General features: G+C 36.9%; 1 protein-coding gene across 4 annotated transcripts in view; it reads right to left on the reverse strand.

Annotated features, from left to right (window-relative positions):
- Window positions 1-263: 263 nt before the first annotated feature.
- Window positions 264-12,529, reverse strand: part of CPNE8 (copine 8) — a 164,185-nt gene continuing 151,919 nt past the window's right edge. For 3 of the 4 annotated variants that reach the window (XM_036889385.2, XM_036889387.2, XM_036889388.2), the window contains 2 exons: window positions 9,834-9,907; window positions 264-2,139 (listed from right to left, as the gene is read on the reverse strand). In XM_036889385.2, the coding sequence (XP_036745280.2) occupies window positions 1,951-2,139; window positions 9,834-9,907 (263 nt within the window). In that variant the 3' untranslated portion in view covers window positions 264-1,950. Of the gene's footprint in view, window positions 2,140-9,833; window positions 9,964-12,529 lie in introns of those variants that run through there. The other variant, XM_036889386.2, reaches the window with a different exon arrangement.

The following is a 12,529-nucleotide window of genomic DNA, read 5'->3' on the forward strand; positions in this document are numbered from 1 at the left end:
CCTACAATCTCAGTTTCTTCATTTACGCAATGAAGAGATAACACTAGGTGTTTTCTAATTTTACCTGCAGCATTAACATCACACATGGTTCTGACAGTTATGCCCAGCCATATAGAGGATAAGGTTTGTAACTGTGATTGTTTTATTCTCAGCCATCTACCCCCACTGGGTTTGTGCACCTGTCATTTAGCTAAGAAAGTGCACATCTTTCATTTTCTCTGATCACTTCAAAGAGAAATAACTGATGTTTGACAAAAAGGAAAGAATATTGATCTTCTTTATTTATTTTTTTTGGACTGATAATTGAAGGTAGATAAAAAGAAATTTGTAGGTTAATAAACTATACTGGCATAAATATTTAAGATCAGTAAAATGAATCATCAGGCTCCAAGTCATTCATACATAAAACTTACAGAGCAAACAGTGATCCTTTTGAAGATTTTAATACAACTTAAAAATGGACAATTTAGTATTACAGTTATATAACATTGATTCTGTTAGATATGTGGATTTATATATTGTTCTTTTCAGTAAAATAGTTTCATGCTTATAAAAGTCACCCTACATCAACTCTGGAACAAAGAGAACAACATACAGTAGAAACAAACCAAGTAGTAAGTAGGGGTATAAGGAAGGAAAAATATTATAAAGCAGTTACATTGTTGACACAAAAGAAAAAAAATAAATACACTTTTCTATTATTTGAAGGCAATTCACAATCATTTCCAGGAATTCTGTGAGAATTTAAGGCCATTTGTTCTAAAGAAATGCTTTAATTTAGACACAACATCACAGAACTATTCATTTTTGTAAAAACTGTACATGCAGAAACTTTACAATTAACTGTGGACAGGCAGGTCAGTATATAGGAGCAGGTTATTTCACAAATGTGTTGTGCACTAAGTCACATGGTTGTGTATATTTAACTGGGAATTTCACAAAAAAACTTCCAGCCTGTGCACCTGTGTGGCAATGTGGAAAGGTGGTAACAAGGAATCCAAACCAAGAGAACCAGTATCCCTTTGAATTAAAACATCTAGACAAGGTATAATGGAATAAAAAGTTTAAAACTTCTGCTACATAGTTCACAGTTAAATATTCTGGGTTTTAGTCTTTTTATATAGCATTATAATATACAGATGCTACTTTGTACACAAAGAATTTTCTGTGCATTTACAGTTCACGATGTTTGACTTTTTGTTATTTCTACTTAGCAGTACAAAACAAACTGACTGCATTTAAACTGCCTAAATTTAGAACCCAAACTCCATGAAAACTGCATGTTCTTATAGGATACACATCTGGGAAGCATACACTCCCTTGCCTGGTGAACAGCACAGAGGAACTGATTACTAAGCAGATACACCTTCCTAAAACAATTCATTCACTGAAAGCATGAAAGTATCTTTCCCTTTCCTTGTTTGCAATTGCATTTGTCCAGACAGTCATTCAAAGAGATATTGCTCTTGTGATTGTAGCTATTGCAATTTAGAAGACAAAGGATTCAATATTCAAAACTCTTATTCTTAAGAACGGTTATAAAAGTATTGAAATTTAAAAAGTAGTGACATGTAAACATCGATACAGAGAGACTGCTTTCCTATACACACAGCAGTCGAGGACAATATTTGACTTTAAAAACAGTTTGTGCTTTTTCCCAACAGTACATTGGAAATTAGCTGTGTCTGTCCAAATAAAAAGATTCAGAGAAGACATCCATATTTTGCTTCAAGCATTTAAACAGTTTTCCTGTTGCTCATGCAACAACCCTATTTACAGTTTTGGTTTAGGAAGAGAATTAATTTTGGATCCAAGAAAGTGTACTAACGAGGGCTGCTGAAACCCGGCTGAGACCAGCGTGTCTCTCCCCGGTTCCCCACGGACACCAGGGGTGGAGCAGTGACGCTCTGCAAGTGACGGGCAGTAACGCTAGCATCTGGGGCACAGCAGTCATATCTGAGTCTGCAATACGTGCGTAGGTGGGGTGTACGGGGGAGGCGCAGGGGATGGCTTGATCCCTCGGGCCCTCATATAGGAGAGAAACTGCTCAGGGATCTCAGCTAGGACGTCTTTAGCCAGCCTGGCCATGCTTAGGATGTGGTTTCCGCTTCTGTCAATGTAATCCCTGAATGGCACGAACTAGAACAGAGATGAAAGAAAGTTATTTCGCAGACTTCAGCACGTTATTTCATAGACGCAAAAGTCAACACATGTAAAACGTTGGCTGTAGGGGCATCCGAGAAGCCTGCAGTACCCATGAGTTGGATAATAACTATTATGCATTTTGAAGGACTGGAGTCGTTACAAACAGCTACTACAGTGACCAGGCTTTTCTACTACATTTACTTTTATCTAAAAAGGGATGTCACTGTTTTCTCTGTTTCTTCCCAGTCACTCGGGTGTCCTGGTCCTGCTGTGCTAAGTGTGTTCTGCAGCTTTTCTATACCTAGACTGCCGCCAGTGGGACGGAGCATCAATCTCTTCAGGCCTCAGTTTCCTGCCAAATTCCACTTTCCATGCAGAAATACTACCCACTGCAGGGTGAAAACAATAGTGCATACTGTTAAAGGGTCCTCAGTACCCATGAAATAATTGTAATGAAGTTTCTAGGACATCAAATCACATGGACAATGAATGTAGAATCACCACAGTTCATATTAGAAGGAACCTCAACTGTCCAGTACACTGAGTCTTGCCCCAGATGTTAGTTTCTCCAATCTGTTATTTGGAAAGGCAAGAAAGGAACTCAGCATGAGATTTTGGGATACGTCTTCCTGAAATATCATCATTCTTATTTTTACATCACGTAGTGATCTTACTTTCTGATATAAGCAATTACGTGAGAGTCCTCATCAGCTCAACACCGAGCTGTCTGGCAATAGATTGCCTGGTTCTGCTCTCATTTATAATGGCTCCGTTAAGTTATAAACACCGTGCTGTAGAAGGGCATTGGTTCAATTTCCCCTTAGACACAAGGTGATTCTTGAAGCCACTTGGAAATGAATGGCAGTTACTACTATGATGGTTCGGGAACAAGTAATTTCAGTCTTAGAGGAAAGGCACAGTGAAGACATTTAAGGATGCCAAATGGTTTCTAAGTATAATATTTAAAAGTTTGAATTAAATCATTTTTTTCTGCCAGAAAAAGAGGGAGCACGCTCCCATTTCATCCTGGAACCTAACAGTCTTCAATTTATTTTGAAAAACTTAACTTTTGATTTAAGCAGTTACTCAAGATGTGGTTTCAGAAAACTGCTACTAGGAAGCAGGCTTTAAAATGGGCAGGTCGCTATAGGTGAAATCAAGTCAAATGTTAAAAAATTAGATAGTGTAATACCTTCTATGCAGTGAAAGCAGTCTCTTCCAAGTAATTAATAAATTACTCCTTTCTTTTTAAAATACACACTGTAGGCAGAAGCATGCCTACACAATTATACTTTTACCTCTGCATTGCTACCAGGAGGAGATCTCAACACAGCTTTTAGAAAAGTGTGATATAAAGGTGACCTATCTTTCTCTTAACCCTGAAGCTAGCTGAGGACAGACAGGAAAAAACTAACAGAGCAAATATAATCTTTAGCTGAGAAGAGACATAAGGGGATATGAACTTTTACGAAGTTGTAGTATCTACCTTTGGACGAGACTTGACATTTTAAACAGAACAATCAAAGAGGTGCAAAAAAAAGTGAAGGTGTATTTTCTCCTAGAAGCTATAGTTAGAAAAGCAAAAGAAAAGGAATCAACATAGTTATGGAGTAATGAGAAAAAGATATCTAACTGCAGCTACAGTTTATTTCATCCTTATTTTAAAAGGCAAAGTATTTTAAAATAAACACTTGAAGTATTTGTATGATTGTAATGTTGGTATTACGTAGCATATCAGTATATTACAATTAGTGTACATAAAAGTATCTTTGGGAACTTTTTTTTTCAAGACAGTTCAGTTCTTTAAAAATTCATAGCTAATACCTACATTTCAGGAAAGAAGGGTGCCTCTGACAACAGCTGATCCTTCTGCAGGGAAAGGGAGGCCCTCACCTGCTTGGGGGTTTCTCCTACCCCAGCTTTGCTCTTACGCCGTGTCTGATGCTTGCCTTTCTTCTACACCGTGCACGGCAAACTCACTCATCTTTTTACCACCCACTTATTCTCACACACTCTGGAATTAGACTTTCCAGGCTGGGAGCTTGGTTCTCTTACTTATTAGCTGCATAATCTTGGACAAGCTATTTTTCATTCTTTGCCTCAGTTTCTTCTTCTATAAAATGAGGTTGTTGTATTAAATAGGGAAACATGTATTGTAATCTGAAATAGCAATTTCTGGGGTTTTCGTTATTTGAACACATCCTGTTTCTCCTTTCCAGCAAATGCTTTAAGATGTGCTAACTTTTTCTACTGAAGTGAGTTAAAATTCCTGTTTAAGGATGCTAGGACATTCTGAAACATCAGAACGGATTCACCACCACCACCATTCTCGGAGAGCACACAGTTCTACTACTCATCTTTAAAACATGCTTATAAATAATGGGTAAGAACAAAACCTTAGTTTCCAGCTGGGGTGGGAAGTACACAGCACATTTCACTTAGGTCTGTTAAGTGGGAGCCCCGATTCTGAGTAGGCCCTTGGGTACGAAGGGGCCTTGCCCCAGGGCTGACAATCACTATCACAGGGAGTTACTCTTATCAACAGCAGTTCACCTCATCCTACTGTGTGTTGGGAGTAGGAAAAAAAAACATTGAGAACTTTTTGCTCACTAACCTCAATTATCTAGGCTTTTCCAAAGGAACATTATTCTCCTCAGTCATGTCGTGAAATACTATCTCAGTGACAGAGGACAGACTGCCTTTTCATTCCCTTTACCTCTGTTAATGTCAAACCTTACAGTCTGCAAGACAATGTACACTGTGCCCTTTTTCTTCTCAGACCACTGTTCATATCCTCCTACCGTCAGTTTTGCACTCAACTTCTCAGACCCTGAGATTATTGTCTCTTAATCAGTCATTTCTGATCAATGTAGTACCTGGGGACCTCCTGGAAAAATAACGCCACACATTTGTGAATCCCTGTTGAGCCCTGGCTATTACCACAAATGAACTTGAACCCTTAAAATGGTCAGGTTAGAGCAATCAATCAATTTTCACTTTGTACTAATTTATCACATGCATCTGAAGAATACCAGTAAGTGCACCCTGTTCTGTAGAAATATACCATATCCTTGATGCTTTACATGCTTTTTTTTTAAGCATTCATCTAGTGCAAGGAAAATGTTCCACACGGACGCTCTAACAGCTGGCTTCACCTATTTGTGAAAATAAGCTTGAATCACTTTGGGCAAGCGGGCTTTTAGTTGCTGTTCAGCTCGATTTTACTTGATTATTCCTACTGTGCAGAGCTCCATTAGTGATTTTCAAGCCTAAGCCTCCAAGGTTATTATTCTCTTTTTAATGGAAAATTTGATAAAATATAATTTTTAAGGAAATGATAGGCTGGCCAGTAACTGTATGCAGCCAGGAGAAATGACATTGCATTATACACAATGGCCAGTCCATAGAACAAACAAACAAATAGAAAACCTTTACCTATAGTGATTTAAGAAAGTGAGCCATTTAAGTTTCAGAATAACAGCCCACAGGGTCTCATCCTGCTTACTGTTTACACTGTAGTCAGTGACACTGAATCTTGAGGCAATGAAAATAATCACAAATAAGGCGGAGTGCAGAATCATGTCATGGAACAGCTACTATGAAACAGTGACCAAAAAATGCCCTCCTCGTGGACTATACCAACATATTAACTAATAATAACAACTGATACTGATATTAATGCATTTATTGAGCAACTAGGAGGTGGGGGGGCATCTGCTAAAAGATTTATTACAATATCTCATTTTATTTTTATAAGCGCATTATCCACATATTGAATTTTCAGAAGAGGAAACTGAAATCTAACAGTTTGATTCTCTTATCCAGGATCAGAGAATTGTAAGTATCAAAGTCATTATTTGAATCCAAATAGACCTGATTCTGATACAAGAACCACTGCAGTAATAAGAAAAGGGAAACACAGTCTTACAATCTTCATTAGGATTTTCACCGTTTAGAAGAGTAGGTGTGTCATAGCAGACAGAACGTAGGTTTTGGGATCAGCAGTATGTTGGAAATTTGGATTCACCAATTTACAACCTAAACAATTGTGTGCAAGTTGTTTAACATCCCATCTTGGGCCTCAGATTCCTATTTTTAAGTTACTATGAGATGAAGAGCGACCAGTACTTTTAGGCAGACTTAAAGTGCTATGTGAGTACAATGAAAGGGGAAATTGGTTCAGATGTGCACAGAGGGCTTTGCGAAAGGCTGTATAATGAGAAATTGCAAAATGTAGGGTTTTTGTCAGTACAGATGAGAAAGAAGGGCATTCCTGGTAAAATGGTGAGAGAAAAATAAAAAGAAGTGGAAATGTTGATGCAAAGACAATTAGTAGCCCTATTTGTCTATACAAAATGTGTGCGTGTATGTGTGTGAGTGTGAGTGTGCATCTGTGTGTGTTTATCAGAGGAAGACTGGGGTCAGGTCATGCTACATTTAGGTTTCAGAATCAAAGTTATACAGAATATTGTTAAGAATTTTTAGAACCAGGCATTTTAAGATTAAATACTGATTCTACTTTTTACCAGCTATGTGACTAGACAAGTGGACTTGAACCTCGTTGCTTCATTTGTAAAATCTGCTAAGTTCTTGCTTCATGACATTAAGGATTGAATGAATTGATACTATGGTTCTTAGCTGCCTAACATACCAAGGACTTATTAAATATTATTATTATATAAAGAACCTGGAAGCCACTTATAATTTGACATGATAATGAAAACCCCATCTACTACCCCCAATTTTCTGCTGAGATTAAGCTACCTTAGGCTTTTGTTTGTCCACTTAAGGAACTGGGGTTTTATTTGCAGCATATTAACACGATTAGCTTCATCACATGAGAAACTGCTAGTAGCAAAAGGGAAAGAGAGCTGACCAGACCCTATTCTCTGATAATATTTTAGCCAGCAGTGTTTACAGCGCCAATTAGGATGGCTTGGGTAATTTCTGATAATGGGAAAACTGACAGTCATTATCATCCTTGACAAGCCCCTGCAAAAAAGTTATTCTTGAATATAACTCATTTTAAAAATGTCTTAGTGAGTGGATTAGAGTGTAGCTGTAAGTGAAAAATTAAAAACCCAAAGTGGAAATAAAGTAATGAATCCAATAGTGTGCAAAAAAAAAATGTCTTAGTGGATGGTGGAAACTGGAAAACTGTGACAGTGGAAATGTTTTTGAAACCTTATTCAAGGTGAGAGATGATGCTAATTCGTCCACATAATGGGATACTTTGCTTACTATTTTTAAAAGACCTATCACCATCTGGGAACTTCTCCATGAATTAGAAAGGGATACATCAACTTTTTGAACTAAATGTAGGCATGTAAGTCAAGATGTCACTGTCACTCAGGAGGTTACTAATTCTGTGGGGACATAATAACTTCAAATAAGCATCTGTAAGAAAGATCCTACGGTTCCTTCAGTTCAGTTTTATGTGCCAGAAACCCCTGAGCTATATCCCCAGGAGACTTCAAAATCTTTGGGGATCCCAGTGTCACTTTATGGTGATAGACGGCTCTCAGGGACTCTACCAAAGAGAGGAGAGATATAACTATACTAATAGACACCTTATACTGATAAGTACTGAAGTGTTTTCATGAGTTACTTCTTCCAAGACTCAGAATGTCATGGAAAGTATAGAGATGAAGGAATTTAATGAGCAGAAATAATGAAATAAAGGCTCAGAGAAATTTATCGATTTGTTCAAGATAAGAGTGACAACTTTAAAATTTCATAGATCTGGGTGTTATCTCAATATTCTATTCAGTGGAGTATATATCCATCGAGAGACTAAAGACTTTCATGATCAAGGACATTTTTATTTTATAAATGTGATAGGTATGAATGTTGCTTGTCACTAGTTTATTAGCTCTAATATGCTATATTAAAGGATTATTAAAGGAAACCTTGGTGATGTGCGCAACCTTAACTACTTAAGGGAAAACGGTATCAAGTTTCCCTTAGGCGCTGTGGGGCTGCCTCTGCTGACTGTAAAAAAATGCATTATAACAGCAACAAAACACATTCTAAAGGACTTTGAATTTCTACTTCCCTTCAGTAATTTGATTTTTTGGAAAATGTGAGCCAGACATTATGAAGAGCTTTCAGTTAAAGGGTAATTACTTAGGCCTATAATTATGCTAATAAGGTTAAGATGAATAATCATGTGTTTAATTATGAAAACAAAACACCATGGGATGCTTAAATAAATGACCACATCACCATGTTCCCTTTCTCAGCTGCCTTTAACCTAATCATTTGTGTGTGTGTACTTTTTACTCTGCCAAGATCGTTGGGTTAAAAAGTCTAAATCATATTTAATTATCTTTTTAAAAAACCATTATACAGATGTTTCTATTTTAAAACAATTTTGCTGGCTAATAAAGAACAGTGCTTTTTGATTTATCTTTATATTAATAATTATGTTATATTATTTTATACTATTTTCTCAAATTATTTTAGCTGATTTTGTTGTTTATTATTGAGTCCTATTTCAGAAATATATTTTATATACATTCTCTTATTTAATCTTTACAACATGCCAGAACACTGAAATATACTAATCTTGTTGAAGATATCAAATCCAGGATTTGAACCAAATTTTGTTGGATTTCAAATAAGATTCTCTTAATGACTGTTTTATGGGCGATTATATAGGTAATATTTAGGAGACAATATTGAAGTCCATTGTGTGCTCTTCCAAAACTTTAATAAATCATGTGCTTAAATGGTATTGAGACCTTCTTTACTTTCCTATTAAAAATGTGTGTTTCACAGCCTTTTTTCACTTGTGACATCCTAAAAGATACGGCGACTCTAAAATACATAGCTATACAGTTGAATTAACACCTTGCTTTCAATGATAAATTTTAACTATATTTATTGGTTGCTGATTTTATTTTCTTTCTCTTCACTTCTGGGATGAGGAGGCTTTGGTTAAGTATTTTTCTTGATTCTAACAGAATTATTTATAACTAATAGTTATAATAATTGTTATATTATTTTATATCATATGTCATAACATACATTTACATATACATTTTTATATATGATTTAAATGTTCTATATGTAATTTTAAGAACTATTTATCTACTTTTCTAACCATACATGGGGGAAATATGAAAATATCTATAGTTTTGATTTCTACTAAGTTTACTTACTCTAAATAGGTAATCAGTTGTATTAAAAGTATTTGGTCTTTCTTAAGGACTAAACAATGAATAAACATTATTAAGAACCAAACATCATTAAGAATAAACATCACTATGTTTCTAGCTTGTAATTTTACTAACGATCTCGATAATATTAAGGTAGGAAAAGACACTTATTAACATTTATATTTTATATATGGTGAACCTGAGATACAGGGGAGAGTAACTGGGCATTTTTTCTAGATTCTACTTAAAATGCAGCTCCTAGAACAGTGACTGCAATGGGGTGTTGGGGGGGGACTTGATAATAAGGGTGAATGTAGTAACCACAATGTTTTTCATGTGAAACCTTCATAAGCGTGTATATCAATGATACCTTATTACAAAAAATAATAAAATGAAGCTCCTAGAGAATCAGCTGATGAAACTAAACAGAACCTGAAACTCCTGATTTCGATTTGTCCACTTACAGATCATAGCTAACATGTGCCCTTCACAATGAACCAAATAAATAATTTGCATTCAATTTCTTACCTGCACAATGTCCCTTTCAGCGTATTTCCCTCTGGAAGAGACTCTTACATCATCTCCATCCAGTTCAACCATTGCTTGAAAATAAAATAGGATCATTATCCACTGCATATCCAGGATCATTATCCATGTACTATAACAATGTAGGCAAAAAGGAAACAAAGATGTATGGAGTACAAATGAGGAAAGCAGGCCGAGAGCTCGCGCGACCCTTTGAGATGAGGACAGCCGACGCAGTGCGGAGCCGACCCGGTGCGCTTCGCCCCATCCTGGGGGTTCTCAGTTCTGGGTTATATGGTTACTTGATTGATTGATTGATTGATTGGGCAAGGGATGCTAATTCTTTTTTTTTTTTTTTATTTCTAACTTAAGAAACTTGGCACCAACCATCACAAAATTTCCAATAACAATCTGAACTTTGTTCCCACTGAAACCACCACAAAGCTGTATGTCCATATTGCCCAATTCCCACTTCATAAATACATTTAAAGACAAAGAGGCCTTTGCTCTTCCCTTACATTGACTGGATAAACTATGATTTTTCTTAAGTATAATTGTTTAGTTGGCTAAGCTTCTTACAACACTGATGGACAGTGCCTGTAATGGGGTATGTGAGGGGGGACTTGATGATGGGGGAGTCTAGTAAACATAATGTTGCTCATGTAATTGTAGATTAATGATACCAAAAAAAAAGAAACCAGAATTAGAAGAGGTCTGAGCAACCATTTATTCCAGTAGTTTTTTTAAAAATTTAATTTCAGTAGCTTTAAAAAAAAAAGGAAGGAAGAATTTTGATGTTACGTAGGTCAGCTGGTATTTGCAAATGCTGCAATATAATGGGACAGACAGCTGGTGATGCAGTAATGTTATGCTGCAATTAAGAACATTTTCCAGAGTTTATTAAGTTTTCAGTGGGAATTCTTTAAAACATTAGTGACAGGAGGAATGCCAGTTTGTGCTCCAAGTATAATCCTGTTACTGATAATTCAATTTGTATACACATGACATTCACCAGACTCCACAGAATGGCTTACAATTAACAATCTTTGCTCTTCACCCTCCAAAAAGTTTTGTTCAGCCAGAATTCAGTCTCACCCACTCACTTTTGTTTGCACTGCTTAGATAATGCATTTGGCTTAGTGTGACTGGTTTAAGTTTTACTTCTAGACATGTTCACAAGCCAATGCCTGGGCTGAGACCCTGCTAGTCCACATCACTGATGGAGAGCCACCACTCAGTATTTTGCTTAGATACACCATATATGTCATAATTTAAGCAAATGTGTACAATACCAATAATAAGGTAATTAAATGATTTTTTTCTCCTCTACTTATTAGGGATGCAAATAAGAGAATTAATTTTGCTCAAATACATCGAGACATAAATGTATAGTGATGGTGATGGGCAGGTGACTGCAGGAACTTGTCTCTTAGAGTCCAGAATGCTAATAAGTCCTAACAATTACCCTACACTCCCTCTGTGATGGGAAACAAGAATTAGATCATCATCTGGTTCTCACCTTTCACCATCCTCTACAATCTCCATTGGTCTTTGTGACTGTTTCATTCCAATTAAAGAAAATGACAGTTATACAGGCAGGAATGAATCAGAATGTGAACCTATAAAATGTCTCCCACTTTTCAGAGTCCTTTGGGCTAAAGGGGTGCAGGCACCAAGCACTGGAGGCTCCATGTCTCAGAGCAAAGAGGAAGGACATGGCATGGACATGGTGGCAGGAGATGTTCACTCTGCAGGGTCTTCAGGTCACCGTGCGCACATGGGCCCTGAGGCTGTGAGCCCCACTTCCTCCCCTGGGGAACAAGGTGTATGAGAGGCCGACCTGCACTTCTCTTGAGCCCTGGGAGAGACAATGACATGAGAACCTCTTTTAATTCTCACCTAATGGTGATCAAAGCAGGTAATAAGATGCTGCTTTAATTTACGTTTGGCCTCTTAAGAATAAAGAAATCCTGCCTTAAGAAACCTTTCTTCTTAATGAAGGTGCTTTATAGAGGAGTAAAGAGGCACTGGGGGAAAATTATACAGAGAGTTCTAAATTGTTCTTATGAAATTCAGAGGTAAGAAATTTGAATACTCATTAATCGAATCATTTATTCCTATTCCCTCTACCTTTGAATAATGGATAGCTAAATACTGCCTTTCTTCTTGCCCCTGCAAATAATGTATTTTTGATTAAAAATGTGTGGATGTTGGATTGAGGGGGTTAACTGATAAAATTCACAAGTTTTATTTCACTCTTTTCCTACGTCCGTTTATATGTGATGTGTAAACTTACTCTATGGTAGATTTGGAAGTGCAGAGAGAAATGCTCTTCTGATAGGATAGCAGCAATTTGACTGTAAGTCAAGAGATTTTTCTATCTTAAACATGAATATTCTGTCCTTTTCTTCTTAGCCATGGAGAGAAGAAAGAGAGAGAAATACTTTAGAGAAGCATCTGTTGTCTCCTGGGGGAACAGTTCTATTATAACTCCCATCATGGCGAAAGCAGAAACCAGGTGCTGCGGGACCCTTACTCCCTGTTCACATGCTCCCCGGAGGGAAGCCTCACTTTGCTTCCTAGGAGGGAATTCTGGGAAGGCAACTTCCCTCTTTGTCTGCAATCTTCACTCACTTTTCTCATGGTAAGATTACTGAGACTGGGAGAAGCAACTGACTCTGTCTCTCTCTTGGAGCAGC

This window comes from Manis pentadactyla, chromosome 14, assembly GCF_030020395.1.
Source record: "Manis pentadactyla isolate mManPen7 chromosome 14, mManPen7.hap1, whole genome shotgun sequence".
Taxonomy (NCBI): domain Eukaryota; kingdom Metazoa; phylum Chordata; class Mammalia; order Pholidota; family Manidae; genus Manis; species Manis pentadactyla.